Raw genomic sequence first — 21335 nt, 5'->3', positions numbered from 1 at the left:
AGGGTCCAGGACCTCAGGACCAACTCATCTGTAATGCGAAACAAATATCGGATAATGTTGATGGTATGGTCCTGGAGCACGGCAGTTCTCATGGGCTTGGGTTAGAGCAGATACAATGATACAAGAGAGAAGAAAAAACTTCAATAAATTTATATTGTCTAAGTTGATGTGTTTGACACGAGATTTAAGTAATATTGATATTATATTGGTAGTGGATAAAAAATATGGGTAAAATATTTTTTTGTCCTTGTGAGTGTATTAGTGTATAAAGTAGTGACAATTGTGTATAATAATGAAAAAGTAAAATTAGTTTTACAGTGATATGGTTATTTATGGAAATGAAATTATTGTTTTTGAACGAAAAAATATAGTAAACAAGACTATTGTATTGGGACGGAGGAAGTATTTTTCAACTTGTCACAACTAATCAAATATATAGCTGAAAAAAATAGGTACGATCCGAAAATTTGATCCGAATCCGACATAAAAAGTGAGTCTAAAAAGATTGACCTAAAAAATTTCAGGATTAAATATAATTTTGAAAAATTAATTTATAAATATATTACCAAATAATTTTATGTTAAAAATAAAAGTAATTTAATGGTTTAGTTTGTATAAATATAAATATAAAGTCATGAATTCAATTCTAAAACATAACATTTTATAATTAAGAAAAATAAAACTAGAAAAATTAAAAAATCCTCAGGTCGGGTCAGGCCGGGCCAATTTGCCACCCAACAAAAAATTATTGATGGATCATTGAGAAATGCTTTATTTGGCTATAATTAGGCAATATATTTGCTATTATAGAAGGGCATAGCAGCAACGATTTATGAGAACTTCCAATTATTTTCGAGTGCACTTTAGATAAGTTATATTAAACGAATTATGTATAACAAACAAAATTTAGAGGTATTGAAAATTTCAATCTATGACCTCACGGTCACGAATTTACCCCACACCACACCACGATACCATTTCTTACACACAAATTCATTTATTTATAGTGTACTTCATCAATTAAATTCATTTTAATCTTCGTTATTACACGCATTATGTCCTTTCATTACATCTCTTTTTGTTATCGTTTTTTTTTTTTCAGTGACAAAATCAACTTTGTGATTTCGAGGAAAAAATTGTCTTGTTAATTCCATTTTTTTTAATTGTTCGATTTCAATTTCAGCAATTTCGAATTATGAAACAAATCAGTTTCTTATTTGAACCAATAATTCTTTCTTTTTTTTTTGTGTTTGAAATTCTTTTTGTAAGAACTCATTCCTTAGTTCATTTTTATTGATTCAATGTCATAGTAATTTCTTCCATACCTATTGACACTATTGTGGAGTGACGATGAATAAAAAGAATTATAAGAAAAAAAAAAAGTTGACAAAAATATACAGAATCAAAATTTTTTATAACAAATTATACTCTTTTTTTATAATAAATTTATGATTAAAAATATTATGTATTATTATAAATTTAAAGTAATGTGATGAATAGTAAAATAGATAAAATAGACTTTGGGGGAAGGTGGCAAATCCATATTATAAGATTTAATTTAATTTAATTATTTTTATTTTATTTTTTACATTAAAATTTTTAATTTTTTTTGGGCTTAGGTTCAAATTGTCACCCCCAGCCCATTATCATTTCTTTTTTCAAGTAGATTACTTGCTCCAATGGTCATATTTCTCCAAATTCCAATAAGCAGTCTTCGACCAATATGGGGCTAAATTCAATACTTGCAACATATTCCAAATATTTTTAAATTTATATTTATGTACAATAATTAATTATATCAAATTAAAATATATAAATAAAATAATTTCTCCGCTAAAAAAAATTATATAATTTGTCATTAAAATATAATATTTATTAAACTCACTTAAAAAAGAAATAAACAATTAACTTAGAGCATCAGTATCAATGAAAATAAATATGGATTTCTTTCCTCTTTTTTATCTATTCCATATCATATTCTCTCTCCGTCACATCATCTAAAAAACTCATTTTATTTTATACCCACATCAAAGAAACTTATTTATCCAAATTGTAATTGTTTTTACTTAATATTATTAAATTATCTATTTTTACAATAATTTAAATAATAATTAATTTATTTAATAATTTAATTTATAAATTTTAAAAAATATTTATTATTATTATTAATTAATTTTTTTTTTTTAAAAAATATATCAATATCAGTATTATTTTGTAAAAATAAAATTATTAATATATATAATTAAAATAAAATATATAAAAATAATAAACATAGACAATTTTTTCCTCTTACCATGTGTCCCTAAACCCCAAAAACGAAAAACTAACAGGCCGCTGCTGTGCTGAGCGCCAATTCTTGCTTATTTCACCATTTTTTTTTTTATTTTCTTTTTTATGCTGACGTGGGAAAGAAACCCGATGCAGATGGCCTTAAGGAAGGAGAAAGATAGTATTCCCTCTCCCATGTAATTCGTTTTTTTTTTTTAAAATATGGCGTATTCATATCTTGCTAAGATATAAATATCCATGATAGAGTGCCTATATATAGAGGAGGGGTCCTCACTTGTACCATTCTACTTTTCCGGGTGTATCTTATAGTATTCTTATTTTAGTGTGCGTTAGAGATGTGTGCATGGCTGTACTAGCGAGTTCTCGAGAGAGTCGAAGAATCGCTAGGCCGACGGGAAGGTGTTCGAGGAGGAACCATCCGACCCGTTACTACATTTTAATCATATTTTAAAATTTATAATTTATATATATTTTTAATTAAACTATTTAGTTATGTTAATATTAATTGATAATTATTTTTATTAAATAATAATTATTTTTACTAATATATTTATTAATTATTTACTAATGATATAATATCGAAACCTCCGTGTTTAAACTAAATAAGACAATTTAGTTGAGACAGATGGAGATGGAGTAATATATATAAATTACACATAGATAATATAAATTGACTTTATAAATATATTGTATTTATTTCCTTGTAAAATAGCTATTTGATGTTACGAGTTAAATCTCACCTTGAAAATTTATAAAATATTGGAAAAAAAAAAACTTAAAGTGTAATTAGTAATTAAAATTAATTTGAAATATATATATATATTATTCATATAGAATTGTATATCTAAATTATACAATGTTATATTTTGAAATATTTTCAATTAAATATTTTAAATCAATTTATTATAATATTTTTTTTTTAAAAAAAATTATATAACAAATGTATGATTATAAGTTAATATAAAATATTTAAATAAATACATTTAAATTAATTAAATTTTAAATAATTAAAATTAGTATTAATAATTAACTTAACTAGTATACTTTATATATATATATATTGTTATTATTTTAAAATAATTGTGTTTATCTATATTTTAGTTTAAACAAATATCTATATGAAACAACTATATTACATTTTTGGACTATACTATGTTCTATTAATAAATTATTTAAATTTTATTATATAATTTAATTTTTTTTATTTAATATATTATAATGACATAATTATAAATTTATTATTAATATTTTTTATTTTCTTTCATTTTTTCCTCTAACCAAACACAAAATACCACTTTACCTTCTTTCTTCTTTTTTTTTTTTTTTTTTTTTTTTTTTTTCTATTTCATATGAACCAGATATAATATTATAAATTTAATATTCTCTTTCCTATTTTCATCTATCAAATTTTTTCTATTAAAATTCTTTTCATTTTTTCTTTTGAACCAAACACGCCCTTAGTAACCAGTCAACCCACCGTACTCATTCAAAAATTACACCTATTGATTATACAATTCATTCATAATATAAATATACATATTAGTTCGTTTTTATTAATATATATTCGGTATCTTCACTCAATATTTTTTAATGGAACAATTTTTCATAAATATTATTAAATAATACAAATATACAAACATTAATACTCTCTCATTCCAGCTAGAAAACGTACATATTTTTATTTTGGGACGTTCAATTACAAAATAAATATATCATTAAATACCTCATTTTTTTACACAAATACCCTTACTGTACATCACATTATTACTTTTATACAAAAAAAAATAAAGGCAAAAATGTCATTTTACTACTTTTAACTACCCAATATAATAAGTAAATATTTAGTTTGTGTGTAGACGGATGGAGTATAATATATGTAATTCACTTATAAAAAATCAACTATTCAACATGAAATATTATTTTTATACTTTATATGTTCCAATACAATAGTCTTATTTACCATTTTTGTGTGTTTCAAAACAATAGCCTTATTTTCATAAATAACCATATCACTATAAAACTACCCCTATTTTTTCATTTTTATTACACAATTGTCATCACTTTTTAACTAATACACTCACAAGGGCAAAAAAATCTTTTGTCCATACTTTTTACCCAATACTAATATAATATCAATATTCCTTAAATCTCGTACCCAACCTAATTAAGACTATATTTATAAGACTGGAGGGAGTATTAGAATACCCGTACTACACAGAAAAAGTTAATTTATTTAAACCGTTGAGTGAACGGATTGATTATTTAGAATTAATATATACATATTTATATATTGTTAATTAATACGTAGGCATATTATTTTTATTGATTTGTTTGAGATTGAATAATTGTGGTGTGCGTGGATTATTGGTTTACTTATAATTTATTAAGCATACGCTACTACTCACTATATACATTAAATAAAAAATAAATAAATATATATATATATATGTATATATAGTTGTCATTCAGTTGGAAAGAATCAAAGAATCAGTCCAAATTATATTAAATAATTCCACTTATATTATATAGTTCGATTCCATCTTTAAATAAATCAATAAATTATTGCGTGACCAGAAATTTGGTGATAATTAACTAATTAATGTAATCTTAAAATTATATTAGATTAGAACGAGTCATGATTTTGAGTTGGAATAAAAACCACATGTCATAATCCAAACATAACTAGAAAAAATATGAAAATTGTATACGTATATAAGTTGTTATTACTCCATCAGTCCCACATACCATGTCCACGTTGCCATTTTTGTCCGTCTCATATTGCATGTCATTTTTTTTTTGAAAAATGATTACACACTTTAATCTCATTTTAAAATTTTTAATTTTTTTTTAAATTTTAATTAAACTAATTAGTTATTTTAATCTTAATTTATAATTATTTATATTATCGAATAATTATTTATATTATCGAATAATTATTTTCACTAATACATTAGCAGACACGGTATGTGGGACGGAGGTAGTATTATTTTAATACATTACGTATTTCTTTAATTGAAAAAACACTTTATCTAGTAGGATGTGTTTGATTACCCTTTCGAATTCAAATTACTATTGCTCCCTCCCTCCCTCCCATTTTTTGCACGTAATTTTAAAAATATTAATATTATATTGAGATGCAGTAAGAATATAGTAGAAATGACTAAAATAATCTTATTAGTATAGTGTAATATAAATATAATGTCATTTGTGTAATATATTGTAAGTTGTAAGGATATTTGTAATGTTAGGTAGATAGTACCGTTACTAAAAAATGAAATAAATACTTTGTTATAAGACGGACTAAAATAAAAAAATTGATACTTGTTATTGGACGGAGAGAGTATTTAACTTGCATGCTTCCGATAAAAATATACTATTTATTTTATAATCATCATATTAAAATATTATTTAGATAAAACTTTAAATTAAAAGTTCAATTTCAAATCAAAATCATTAAAACCCTTAAAGTGTGTTTGTTTTGTGTGTGTTTTTTTTTTTTAATAAAATTAAAAAAATTGTGTAAATAATATAAAAATAATAAATATATATAGTATATTAATTTTTTTGAAAAATATAACAATTTTTTTTTTAAAAAAAAAAACAAATCCTTATATATTTTACAATAAAAATATACTCCCTCGTCCGGGCTTATATACCACTATGCCCGGGCGGGGACTAAAATGTAATAATACTTTAATATAAAAATATAATAGGTAAAAATGAAAGTAAAATTGAAGTATTATGAAAATTTTGTTAGAAATTTAATAAGAAACTAGAAAAAATAATGAATTCATTATTTATTATCTGTTAAAATAATATTTTAACAATAATATTATTATAAGTAGATAAAATTATTTACATAAGTTAGAAATCAACGAAGAAGAAAGATAACATAAAATTATTTGTTATAAATAATTTATTTTGTTTATAGATAAAATTGTTGATTGTTACTTTTTTTTATAATAAAAAAAGGGTAAATTGATTTTTTTGTCCCATAAATGAATCCCTTTATCATTTTAGTCTTGTAACTGGAGTCTGTCGTAAACTAATTTCGTAAGTGAAAAAATTTAGTACTTTTAGGCCTTTAGCGCCGGAGATGACTACGTGACACCCGCATGGCTCGCGGAGGACACATATCCGCCAAGTCAGTGACATTTGACGGACATGTGGATTTAAAGGGGTCCAATTACGAAAAAGTGAGCATAAATTCAAATAATGACAAAAATATATTACATGAAAATTTAATTTTATATTTAAAATATTACATCAATATATATTTATATTATATCAAATAAATATTTCAATCTAAACAGTTTATTATTTAAAGTCATAATTTCATGAGTAAACAAACCCAAAGTAAACTTGTTAGTTTGCAATTACAAAATCCGCTAAGTTGCACAAAATTCACCCGTAGTTTCATGAAATTGCACTCAATTCTCCATACTTTTAAAATTGTGTCAAACTCCCTTACGGTTTCGTAAACTCTGCGCTAATTCCCCATATTTAGTCCTGATTTAACGGTATTTGACCTAAATACGCTCAAACTGCCAATAAATTTTAGAATTACAATTTCTAAACCTTTAAAATTACTAATATATTTATTTTCTTATATTTAGCCTAAAAAATAATAAAAATAAATTCTTAAAATCTGAGAAAAATAATTATTTTTGAGTATATGTACTATTTTTTTAGACTAAATATAAAGAAAACGAATATATTTATAATTTTAGTGATTTAGAAATTGAAATTTTAAAATTTATTAGCAGTTTGAGCGTATTTAGGTCAAATACCGTTAAATAAGGACCGGCGAGGGGATTAGACGTAACGTTTATGAAACCACGAGGGAGTTTGACACAATTTTTAAAAATATATAAAATTTGACGCAATTTCATAAAATCATGGGTAGATTTTGTACAATTTAGCCTATAAAATCATTGAATACTAATAAGATATTTTCATAATTATGATACAGGTATGTGAATGCAATTCTGAAATTAATGATTTTGGATAAGAATATTACTTGTTATGTATGTTTAATACTCCATTCGTCCTAATACAATAGTCTTGTTTACCATTTTTATTCGTTCCAAAACAATAGTCTCATTTTTATAAATAACCATATCACCATAAAATTATTCCTACTTTTTCATTATTATTACACTAATATACTCACAAGGGTAAAAAAAAGTCATTTATCCTTACTTTTTACCAACTACCAATATAATATCAATATTTCTTAAATCTCGTGTCCAACATAATGAGACTATACTTTTGGGACGGAGGGAGTATTATTTTATAATATTGGAAATTGTATATGAAATTGTCGAAAAAAATCATTTATTTATTTACAATAATAAAATTGTTGCATAACAACAATTGCAGTTGCTAACTAATTATTCTAATATTCTACTAATGTTTATACTATTACGCTGAAGTTGACTTTTAACTTTATATTAATGGTAAACTGTTTTTTCAATCCCGTAATTGGACCCCTTATCATTTTAGTTTTGTAAGTGGAGCCTATCGCAAACTAGTTCCATAAATAAATAATTTTCGCTGTTTTAGTCCTCCGGCGCCGGAGACGCCCGCGTGGCTCACCGGAGGTGTCGCTGACCTGGCGGGACACCTGGCGGTCACGTCACCTCCGGCGAGCCACGCGGGCGTCTCCGGCGCCGGAGGACTAAAATAGCGAAAATTTTTCACTTATGGGACTAGTTTGCGACAAGCTCCACTTACGGGACTAAAATGATAAAGGGTTCCAGTTACGGAACTAAAAAAAACAGTTTACCCATTTAACTATTATTTTTTTAAAAAAAAATAAAAAATTAAATCAAACTATTTTAATAGTTTTAGATTTCAAATTACTCTATTTTAATTTAAGTTCAATTCTAATTGTAACTATTTCAGTTCAAATTTAGGATTATGGTTTGAAATTATTGGTAATTCATTTTTTACAATTAAATAATTTTCAGTCTAAAATTATGGCTCTTTTTAAATAGAAGCTTTAAAATTTTTTAAGAATAATAAAATATTGGGATTTATTGTGTTTGTATTTTTTTAACACTAAGTATAAACTTTTTTTTTTTTTTAATAATAAAATTGAATGCTACAATGTATTTCAAGTTTATATGGATTTAGGTTTGTATTTGGTTTTAGGTTTTAGTTTGAAGTAAAATTATTTAAATTTGATACTTTGTGAAAAGAAAAATATATTTTATTAAAATAATGACAAATTTTATTGTAAAAAAGATTAAAGCCAATCTATAAAGCCAAAATACGAATTCTCAATTAGAAATAAAAATATATATACAAATAAACTAATGCTAAAAAATCAAATTCAATCTTCTCTTACTTGAAATTTGGTTTCAATGTTTTACTAATATAACATTTTGGATTCTTATAAAAATATTCAATTTAATATTATAGAATATCATATTCAAGTATTATTTAAATAAAATACAAATATACAAAATTAAACCACAAGTAAACTAGCCAAATTATTTGTATTCATGTTATAAATTATAATTTACTGCTTTGTTACAACTTCATTTTACTAATTTTACAACATTTAAACTACATAATATCATAATTTGTTATTTGTTAATACAATTTTTTTTTTTTTTAAAAAAAAAAACAAACATCCTAAATTTAAATTATAGTAGTTTTAATTTCAATTACAAGATACAACTTACATATAAAGAAACATAAGTATTCTTTATGTAAAAAAAAAAAAAAAAAAAAAACACACCCACACACAATTCCTCAAAAAAAATTTAATATATTACACATATTTATTATTTTTATATTATTTATACAATTATCTATATCTTACATAACAAAATATTCTTTCAAATTATTTCACAAATATTTCACAAAACAAATACCCACGGCTATTATTCATAAAAATATATTATTTTTTCTTACCTAGTATCACATTAAAATACATAAATTCCACATATTTATTATTTTGATTGGGATTTCATTTCTAAAAATATGATATATATATATATATATATTGATATTGCAGTTACAAGTATACTAACTTTGTGAAGAGGAAATTTCAATAAAAAGGAAAAAAAGAAAAGTGATTTTGAGTAGTTTTACAAAAACTTTTATAGCTTGAATTAGGGTATGATATATTATTTTATCTTTTTTTTTTTATTTTTTTTCTACTATTATTTCTAATTTCAGATATTCAAAATTTTGTTATATTATTATTATTATTAAGTTTTTTTTTTCTTTTTATTTTTAACTTTTAAATTAATCTATAAAATTATTTCAAACAAAAAATACAGATAAAATGATAAAATAATCAAAACTATGCTGTTAAATAGAAAAATATCTTATTACTTGTTTTGGCATATGATCAAAACTCTTCTCATTGTTTCTGTTGTTGGCGGGAACTAAATACAACATTGTTGACCTATCAGATTGAAGCAACAATCAATTTGAAGCATCATTCTTATCTTGTCTCTTCTTGGTTTGGTGTGCACACAAGACAAAATTGATGGTTCAAAGTAATCAATTTGGTATCAGTATTATCAGAATTATGCAGGGACACACCATACAATTTATGTGCAAAGAGAAATTAATATGTTTGTTTTACATGCGCAACACAGATTTTGGTTTTGTATACCGTGAAGGGTTTTTGGTTGTGAGCCGAGTTTTGAAAATTTTGTTTTGAGAGAAAGAGTGATTCGATGCTCTCAACCTTACTCCTTCTCTTTTCCATATTCTAAGGGAGTGTTTATTACTTTTATCCGCTGGAGAGTTCGTCGGAGGAAATAGTTACTGGAGCTCCGATCAAGAGAAATGACCTGATTCTGAGCAATTCTATTCCGTGGTCGTTGTTAGTACGATTTTGTGACAATTTAAACCTTTTGAGGGAATCTCCAAGGTAAGCCACAGTAAGAGGTTGAGTCGAAGGAGTTGTGGTTTATCTGTATTCTGTAATCAAAATTGATTAGTAGAACTTCTCCTAAATTGGTATCCCCAAATATATATTGATTTATAACCAAACCAGGTTAATAAACCCTTGTCTCGATTACTACTTTGTATTTCTGCATGCATATCGTTGGCAGTAAAATATTATAACTGTTATATAAATATGCTTCAGAAGTTTTGCCATATTTTAGGTATTCAAAGAAATTTTTTAGATTATATAACTACACATGGTACAATTGTTTTCCACTTATAAGACATATTGATAAAACACACATTAATATTTGACAACTTCCATTTGGAAAAATATTTTTATAATTTAAATTTTTAATTTTTTTTTAAAATATAAAAAATTGAATATTTGATTTGATATTTTATATAAAAAGAATATTTGATATAATATATATTTTAAAAAATTAATAAATAGTAGATGTTGTGTTTTTATAGCAAAAATCTCATAAATATTGAAATAAACATACAGTCTGTTCACTCCGTATTTCTCAATGAACAATTTTTCATAAATATTATTAAAAAAATACAAATATACACACATTAATATAATATATATATCATTCATTCATAAAAAGTTAACTATTCAACAAAAATATTATTTTTATATTATCAACACAAATCTCCGTACCACAAAAAAAATCAATTCATCTAAAATTGTCGAGTGAACATACTGATAAACATAATTTAGCACTTTTCTTTGTCATTTTACTAAACTTACAACTATTTTCAAAACATAGTTAGCACGTTAGGCTCTCTTATTTTGAAGTTTAAGTTTTGATTTATATATTTTTATTATATGAAAATTATAATTCTTTAATAATATATATATATCATTATTTTTCTACAAATAACATTACATCTAAACCTTATCAACAAAAAATAATAATAAATAAATAAATAAATAATGAAACCCTTCAAAAATACCAATACAAAGAAAAATTATGCAATAGTATGATTTATATAAAATATTTTTTATGCATAACAAAATACAACTACAATGTATTAATTTTATAAATTTAAATAAATGAGTCTCAAATCACATCATAATTCATAACACATAATAATATTTATTTTTTGTAACCTATGCGATAAGCCTTAAGACCCCTTTAAAAGGGGTAAGGAATTCCTGAATTTGATGTCTATTTTCCCATTTCCAAATTCTACTTGGAAATATATATAGACTTCATTTATAACATGGAGCCAAACGACATAAGGGTGTGTTTGTTTGAAGGATTTGGTGGACTTCTACTATTCATAAAAAATTTTTCCCCCCAAAAATATTAAATCAGACACCTATTTTTTTTTATATTATACTAAAAATTAATTTTATATTCAAAATATCACATCAATCCATGTATATATCACATCATACAGTTATTTCAATTCAAATTTTTTACTATTCAAATCTCAATCTAAAATCCAAATCCCAGACAAACACACCATGTGGAATTTTGCTTTTGCACAAAAAATGGTTGTATATATTGACTTTTTATTCTATACTATTGATGTGAAATTTATAGCATTAATACCATAATTATTTGATTAAAAAATAATTTAAAAATTTATAAAGACATGATTTATATATTTAGTTTGAGATAAATTATTACATCTAAGGATAAAACTTGTGAGATTTTATTTAAGAGATAATGAAATAAAAGAGTTTTTGAGTGCGTCATATGGTGTTATATGTTATTTAGTTAATTAAGTTAATTTATACTATTTATTAAATATGTTCTGAACTAGTAAATTATACTTAAAATAAAAGAAGATGTATTTTGTTATCAGACATACAAATGGAAAAAAGTATTTTATAAATAAAATAATTGTTGATATTTTCAAAATAAAAATATGTGTTGATTTATATTTTTGAAATAAAATTATAAAATTGTACAGTAAAAAATTTAAAATACCGTGCACGAAAATACTGATCCAAATATTTGGCAACGTAACATGTAAAATTCAATATACTCCCTCAGTTCCGGAACAACCATCCTATTTGGGTTCGACACAAAATTTTAAAAATAATAGTATTGTATTAAAAACGAGTATAAAGTAGATAATAAAATATTACAATGTTCTTGAGAGTATTTGATTTTTTATAAAATATTTTGTATTATTTATATTTTGTATATATTTTAATAGTTCTATAAGTTTGAAATAAACTTACAAAGTTATTCAAACTCTACAGGTATAGGCAATTATCAAAGCTATTAATTATCCAATCATATAAAAATTTAATAAAATTTTGTCAAAATAAAATAATCATAGGAGCCGAAATAAAAAGTAAGTCGAAGACACAATATTATGACTCTGTTTCTATGGATTTTTTTTCTTAATTATTATTAATAGGATATTGTGTTTTTTAAACAATATTTTTTTCTTTTTTCACAAAATTACATCAAAAAATTATTTAAATACAAAATTTAAACTAAATTTTTTTAAATTCAAATATAAAAAACACTTATATTATTATTAATATTCTTTCAATCAATCCACTATAATTATGCTATATATTTTTTTTTAAATATCTATAATTTTATTACTCATTATTAACGAATAATAATAATTTTTTTATCATTATTATTATTTTTTCTAGTTATTGTATCATATTTTTAGCAATTTATTAATAAATTTTCTATAATATCTTATATTATTTTTTATTTATTTTACTTTTATATTAAAATATTATTTCCGCTGTCCAGCTTTAAGGTCATATTTATTTTTTGCGTATTGATTTTTTATATTAATTATTATATCGAAATACAAGTTAATGGAAAACAACAAAATATTTGTCTTATAATACTAATAATGACATTTGTACAAAAATTAGACGAATATAAAGATATTTTTAATGTTAAATACAATAAAACAACAAATCATTGTAACCCTTAGAGCTCTATCTTACTTACTTACTTACTGTGTCTACCTTTTCATTTTCGTCTGTCTGTTCCACTTATTCTATCACTTTTTTTTTTTTGAAAAAAAATTATACACTTTAATCTTATTTTAAAATTTTAATTATACAAATTAGTTATCTTAATATTAATTTAAAATTATTTTTATTATACGATAATTACCTTTCACTAATATATTATCAATTATTTACTAATTATATCCCTTATAAATTCTCGTGTCTATCGTAAAAGAAACACGGTAGTCGGGATGGAAAGAATATTATTTTTTAATTTCGATGTCAAAATAAAATAATATAGATGTCCCGGACGGATAGAATATTATAGTAATAAGGTCAACGGTCCATGTAATAGTGGAAGATAAATCAACGGCTGTGGAATCATGATGAACAACCCACCTACGGCAATGGTTGACCCGATCGGTAATAATCTACGGCAGACCATAAATCCATATGCTACCTCCAATATGAAAATTGAAATTGAAATTGCACACAAATCTTGTCAAAGAAATCTGTCCATTTTTAAATAATAATAATAATAATAATAATAATAATAATAATAATAATAATAATAATAATAATTTGATCGAGTCAAAGAAATTCCCAGTGCTCACGCGTATATATGTATAATTGTATGTATGTGTAAAACAAGTCCAAAGTCTTCCCTTTGTTTCTGTAATCGAGTGTTTGTTTTGTCCATGCAGTCTTTCGTGAATTCCCTTTCTCTCTCCTAATTTGTCTTAATTGTGTTTCCCACTCTCTCTCTCTCTATATTACGTGTATATATATATATATATAAGTTGTAAATCACTACTACTACTACTGCTGCAACTTCACTCACCAATTCTTAATTTCCACATACATATATCTTCTTCTTCTCCAGCTACTTCAATTTGAATTTGAATTTGGATTTGGATTTGAATTTCATTTCCATTTATATATTAGTTAATTAATTTTATACAAAAAATAAAGGTCATGGCCGGCGCCGGAAGGTCTCTGGAGCAGACTCCGACGTGGGCCGTCGCCGTCGTCTGTTTCGTCCTCGTCGCAGTTTCGATTGTCATAGAACACATCATTCACTTAGTAGGAGAGGTACGTACGTATTCACACACACACACACACACATATATATATATATATATACATATTTATATTCATGGGATTTGCTAATATTTTTCATCTTTTCTATCAGAAACGATTCAATAAACTCATGTCCAACATTTTTCAACTATCCCAAGTCAATTAGCACTTAAAACGATATTTTTCTATTTTTAACTTTTGTTTATTTTTTATTATTATTATTTTTTTTTCTGAATTTGAGTTTTTAGTTTGGATTTTTTTATTGTTTATTTTGATATAAAAAATTAATTATTTGATTTGATATTTTTATAAAAAAAAAAATTGTAAAAATCTTGAGTCGAATCTATATATAGTTTCTAACTGCTAAGTAGTATGATGTTGATTTGACCAGATCATATATTATATAATATTTAACATATATTTATATATATTCCAATATATTTATAATACAACATATGTTAGTATATTATAATTCAGTATATGTTGTACTATGTGTAAATATATGCTAATTATATACATAACGTTGATTTCAACAAACCAAAATGATGACATGATAGTATTAATGTTCGACATTTTCAACTATCTCACATTAATCTATATATATATATTTTTTCCCGTAATTTCGGGTTTTTTAAAGAAGGATTTCAAAACCTATAAAGATGTAGTTATTTCTATTTAATTTCAAATTTCGATTTCACTAATAAAATTACGTTGAATCTCAATAAATCGATAAAATTTCTCTTGTTCGATTATCTCAGTGGTTCAAGTCGCGGCACAAAAGGGCGTTGTACGAAGCATTGGAGAAGCTGAAAGCAGAGTTAATGCTACTAGGATTCATATCACTACTGCTCACAGTAGGACAAGATCCAATTTCGAACATCTGCATTTCTAAGGAAATTGGAGCCACGTGGCATCCATGTACCAAGAAACAAGAGACACTAAAGTATCCCGCCGACAAAACCCGCCGGAAACTTCTCGCCGCCGATGATGACGTGTCCACCCGCCGGATCCTCGCCGCCGGATACGATAAATGCGCAGCCAAGGCATGCATATTTTAAATATATAAATATTATTAATTAATTTAATTTAATTATTTATGGTTGGTAATTGTAATTGGGTAAAATATTTATTGCAGGGTATGGTGCCATTTGTGTCGACTTATGGTATTCACCAGCTGCATATTTTCATATTTGTTTTGGCTGTATTTCATGTTCTCTACTGCATTCTCACCATGGCTTTGGGAAAAACTAAGGTATGAGATCTTTTTTAAATTATTAAAAAATATTACCATCATATATATATATATATATATTTTCAAATAAAATATTATATTTAATACTCTATTTTTTACTCTTTTTCAAAATTTTCAATTAGGTGTTTTCATAACATATTTCTAATGAAATTTTCATTATTTATTTCATTATTAAGATTTTGGTTTTTATTTATTTATTAATTATTAGATGAGAAGATGGAAAAGATGGGAGGAAGAAACCAAAACTGCAGAGTACCAATTCTCACACGGTACTAAATAAATTACTAATTATATTTACCCATATCTTTATTTAATTAATTAATTATTACCCTCTAAATATGAAATTTAATTAATTAATTAATAACTTATTGCAGATCCAGAGAGATTTAGGTTCGCGAGGGAAACCTCCTTCGGCAGACGCCATTTGAGCTTCTGGAGCAAAACTCCAGCTTTACTATGGATTGTAAGTCAACTCTCTTATAATTTTCAATAATAAAATAAAATAAATATATATCATTAATAGAGTGTTGACTGGATCAGTTGACTTTCTATTGATGACGTCATACTCCTCCAATAATGATTATTATACTAATAATAATGAAATGATTAAATTATAGACATTATTTTATTAGCTTCCGCAGGATAAGAACGCGACGTGAATGACCCATCACGCTATATATATTTATTTAAAATTAATTAATTAATCATGATTAGTGTGTTTGACTTTTTCTGTGTCAGGTTTGTTTCTTTAGGCAGTTCGTGAGATCTGTTCCCAAAGTGGATTATTTGACTCTACGTCATGGATTTATCATGGTAATTATTTATCCTTTTTTTTAATAAATAAAATAAAATAATTTATTTAATAATTTCATATAAATTTAATTATCTATTATATTTAATCCGTAATTGAATTTTTCTTAGGCTCATTTGGCACCACAAAGCCACGCCAAATTCGATTTCCAGAAATACATAAATCGGTCACTTGAAGAGGACTTCAAAGTTGTCGTTGGAATTAGGTTTGTACTATAATTAATTAATTAATCATTTTTCTTATTTTATTTATTATAAATAAATAAATAAATAAATTTTTATATCCTTTTCATTGTACTTCCTCAGTCCACCAATTTGGTTCTTCGCCGTAGTCTTCCTCCTCTTCAACACTCACGGTAAATACATTTTTATAAATTAATAATAAATAATTTATTATAATATATTGTAAATACAACATATATATATATATATATACAGATTGACAATACATACTACAGTTGATCTTATTACATGACACATGTTTATACAGTAGATCTATATAAGTATTACCGGTCAACACAAAATTTCAATTACTTCTTCCATCTCACATAATTTATTATTTTTAAAAAAAAATATAATTATGCATTTTTTTTTATCACATTTTAAATTTTAAATTTTAAATTTTATAATTTTCTTAATTTAAATTAGACTATTTAGTTATTTTAATTTTAATCTTAATTATTTACTAATTATACTTTATCTAAATTTTTATATTTACACTAATAGACCCACAATATATGAGACGGATGGTGTAATATAGTACATATATTCAGTTTGTTCACTTCTGAATTGATTTTTTTGTGTGTCGTATGGAAAACTGTATTAGTAATATAAAAAATAATATTTTGTGTTGAGTGATTTACTTTTTAGGAGTGAATAATGTATATATATATTAATATGTGCTTATATTTATATATATTTTTAATAATATTTATAGTAAATTACTCCATTAAAAAATGCTGAGTAAACAGACGAATTATGTTAATTAAATATATTTGATTTTTTTTGAAGTATTAATTAGGCCTAATAAGCATTCTAATTATTCTGATCACTCATCACATCCACTTGTAATAACATGTACACGTGTCGTGTTCTTATTGGCAGGATGGTATTCGTATCTCTGGCTCCCATTCATCCCCTTAATCGTGAGTCTTGACCTTTATTATTTTTCCACTAGTTGACTTTTTCGTATTCGTGTACATACCCATATGTCAACCGTTGGATCGATATATCCCAAATTAAAAATTAATTACAAAATAAATAAATAAATATAATTATAATATAATATACAGATAATATTGTTGGTGGGGACAAAGCTACAAGTGATAATTACAAAAATGGGTTTAAGAATTCAAGAACGTGGCGAGGTTGTAAAGGGTGTCCCTGTGGTTCAGCCTGGAGATGACCTCTTCTGGTTCAATCGTCCACGACTCATTTTATACCTAATTAATTTTGTGCTTTTTCAGGTATATTTTTTAATTTAATTTAATTTTATGTATTTATATTTTATTTATTTTGGGCATATATAATTAATTAGTGGGATTTTTGACATATCTGCAGAATGCATTTCAGTTGGCATTTTTTGCTTGGAACTCGGTATGTAGCAAGTAGTGAAAGATTAATTTATCAAGATTATATGAATTTGGATTTTTAAAATAATTTTCAATATTTTAAATGGTTTTTTATAATAATATACGTTGTTTAATTTAATTTAATTTAATTTAATTTATTGCAGTATGAATTTGGATTGAGATCGTGTTTCCATGAACATGTGGAGGATATCATTATCAGAATTGCCATGGGGTGAGATTCTTAATTTCAATGCCCAAATTATTACAATAATTTACACTAGAGCCGGCAATGGATTGATTATCGTGTCGGGTTCGGGTTGATTCGTGCTGACCCGTATACACATTTAAGTCGAATTTCTTGATTTAAATTAAATAATTTTTTGTTGTATTATCGTGTTATGTTAGTTTTTATTGGTTTGAGCGTAAATTAGGTTGAATTATTTAAAATTGAACTTAGTTTATAATAATTTCTATTTTACATATATAATGAATATATTAATCAATATTAATATATTATCACTATAAGAAAAAATTTGTAACAAAATTTTTTTTTCTCTAAATCTACTTTTTCCATTACTAATGATATTAAAGACGGAATTAGGAATGGAATTACGTTAGCTACGTTAACTTTAGGGACGGAATTCCGTTACAAATAGATTATTTTTTTGTAGTGTATAATCGAGTTGTCGTGTCGGGTTCGTGTCAATCCGTATACATAATCGGGTTGAAATCTTTGACCCAAATTCAATTATTTCGTGTCAGATTGTCATGTCGGATCAGTTTTTGCCAGCTCTAATTTACAATTGTTACGTAATTATATAATTTCGTATTTTATTTTATATAGATATAATTAAGTAATATAAGTTGGTATTTTATTAATTAATTAATGCATTGCTTGATCACTTTCTGCAGGGTTCTTATTCAAATCCTTTGCAGCTATGTTACTCTCCCACTCTATGCTCTTGTCACACAGGTATATATTATATATACAATTAAATTTACCATAATTATATATAAAATTGTAAATGTTAGTGTATGTTCACTTGATTAATATTTTTCAATTTTCGCATTATTATATTTTTATGACTTTCTATAAAAATATATTATTTACAAGACAATATATCTAAATCATTGTTTAAACTAAAATTTCAAAATTAAAATATAACACACTTTTAGTAACATTGAAAAATATACCTAGTTTAATTTAAAACCGAAAAATACTTTGGCTCTATTTACATATATACTTTTGAAAATTTTAATACTATTTATCATTAGTATTTTTATTTTTATTTTTTATTTTAAAAAATCACATCTTATAATATAAGAAAATATAATTTTTATATACATATCCAATACAACGATGTTCGATCTTGACACAGATGGGATCGAACATGAAGCCAACAATATTCAACGAAAGAGTGGCTGCAGCCCTAAAGAATTGGCACCACACAGCCAAGAAGCACGTGAAGCAGAGCAAGAACTCGGCTCCGGCGACCCCGACGTCGCCGGCGACGCCCTTCCACGGAATGTCCCCGGTCCACCTTCTCCGCCACCACAACAACCGCAGCGAAACCGACAATAGTCTCCAAGCGTCTCCCCGGAGATTGGCCTACGAAGTCGACCATTGGGACCCGGACGGCTCGTCGTCTCCGACCCAATTTTACCAAACCGACGGAATTTCGTCGACTAATCAGCCCCCGAATTCCGGCGCCGCCGTCGAGATGGGTCAGGTTGATTCCGGGCCCTACCAGATTGTGCCGCTGCCACATCCGCACCGGGAGATCGATGTTGTCGTCCGCAACGACTTCTCTTTCGATAAAAGATGATGGAATATGCCGTTGAAGAACACAATGTAAAAAAAAAAAGAAATGGACAAAATGTAACGGACATGATCCCAAAATGTTTTGGGAGATTTTCGGGCGACTCGATGATATGACATTCTGGTGGTATGTCATTAATTTTAATGAAGATCATTCAAATTGATTGAAGACTGGGGAAATGAGTCGGAATTTACTGGGAAATTATGAAATTATATTATTTTTTTACCGCAGTAGAAATGCAAGAAAAATGTAGTGAATAATTAGAGAGAATTTGTGTGGAAGAATTTACTTCAATTTGTATTCGTTATTTTGTTACAGTAGCATTGAATTATACTTCATTTATTCATTAGTAATTCGACATTCATTATGTTCAATTATTGTATTCGATATTTTGAGATTATTTAACTCACTTTCTCTTACTACACTCTACTCTCAAAATCTTTACAACAATCAACTCTCAAAACACACATTATAATGTCGCAGTCATGGACTTGACAAGTGCAGTAATCAATAATTAATTCTCAGTATAAAATCTGTTTCCAAGTTAACCATAAAAAATAGTCTCTTTTTGTATTGTTTGCCTCACCAACGAAAAGAGTAAAAAACAAACAATGTTGTCGACAATCCGTTGCAGCAGTCATACAAGACCTGTTACTACAAATAAAAATCTGAAAGGCAACAACAAAAAAGATAAAGTGAACATATGCCAAAATAGATGAAGAAAATTATATTCCATCATATACATATTGTATATTAATATGTATATATATCAATTATATTAAAAGAGTATATATATATATATATATATACACATGCATATAGACATATATAAATATATCACTTTAATCCCCTCATCACCTATTGGGCTTTATAGAGTCTATCCTAATTTTGTCTGAATAAAAACTTGGCCATTTTACCTATTTAAGTTGGGTTAATATGAGTATTAGATTTGGGCCACTCACCATTTTTTTTTAAAAACATATATGTAGTATTAGAAAAAATTAGAGATATACCAAAATTTGATATAGGTTGTGTTTATTTGAGTTTTGAATTTTGAATTTAAATATTGAATAATAAAACTTTAAAATTTTAATAAATTCTTTTATATGATATAAATAAATACTACTCGTCAATATAAAATTGATATATATTTTTTTTTTTCATAAAAGTAAGAATTATTTTAAAAAAAAAACAATCAAATATGTGGGAGAAAGAAACCATCTTCAATAAAAAATTTTATAAAGAAAATTTTCTTTGAATAAAAAGTTGCACTTATCGATTTTAAGCAATATAAAAACGAAGATTTGCAATATTTAGTTGATATTATTGTAGTTTGTTATTTTGTATATTTTTAAAATATGACGTCTATATAATTATTTGATAATAAATAGATTGTGTTATTTCAAAAAATAGACTCTCCTCTCGTCAAATCCTTGTTCTGCCGCCACTAACAATGTCATTGGCTCTATCCAAATATATTTTACTTGATTGGTTAAAATTAGAAAAAACCAACATGCTCTTAGCTACAAACATTTTGGGTGGAAATAGCTTTTGTTTAATTTTTATTTTTTGGATAAATAATTTTTTTTCTATTATCTATAAAATAAATTGTATTATAATATAAAAAATAATATTTTAAATTAAATTAT

At 25.1% G+C, this 21335-nt stretch overlaps 1 protein-coding gene across 1 annotated transcript; it reads left to right on the top strand.

The window, feature by feature from the left end:
* Positions 1-13817: 13817 nt before the first annotated feature.
* LOC127239474 (MLO-like protein 6) lies at positions 13818-19854 on the top strand. The gene is made up of 14 exons (XM_051257645.1): positions 13818-14245; positions 14992-15276; positions 15369-15485; positions 15694-15754; positions 15860-15948; positions 16224-16298; positions 16407-16501; positions 16602-16651; positions 17400-17440; positions 17588-17761; positions 17856-17891; positions 18031-18098; positions 18779-18839; positions 19246-19854. Exons 1-14 carry the CDS (start codon positions 14129-14131, stop codon positions 19690-19692), a joined length of 1716 nt encoding a protein of 571 aa, XP_051113602.1. The 5' UTR covers positions 13818-14128; the 3' UTR covers positions 19693-19854.
* The last annotated feature ends 1481 nt before the right edge of the window (positions 19855-21335 follow it).

This window comes from Andrographis paniculata, unplaced genomic scaffold, assembly GCF_009805555.1.
Source record: "Andrographis paniculata isolate CXL003 unplaced genomic scaffold, ASM980555v1 Contig77END, whole genome shotgun sequence".
Taxonomy (NCBI): Eukaryota; Viridiplantae; Streptophyta; class Magnoliopsida; order Lamiales; family Acanthaceae; genus Andrographis; species Andrographis paniculata.
The sequence above is the reverse complement of the archived record's forward strand: the minus strand, read 5'-3'. Positions and strand labels throughout refer to the sequence as shown.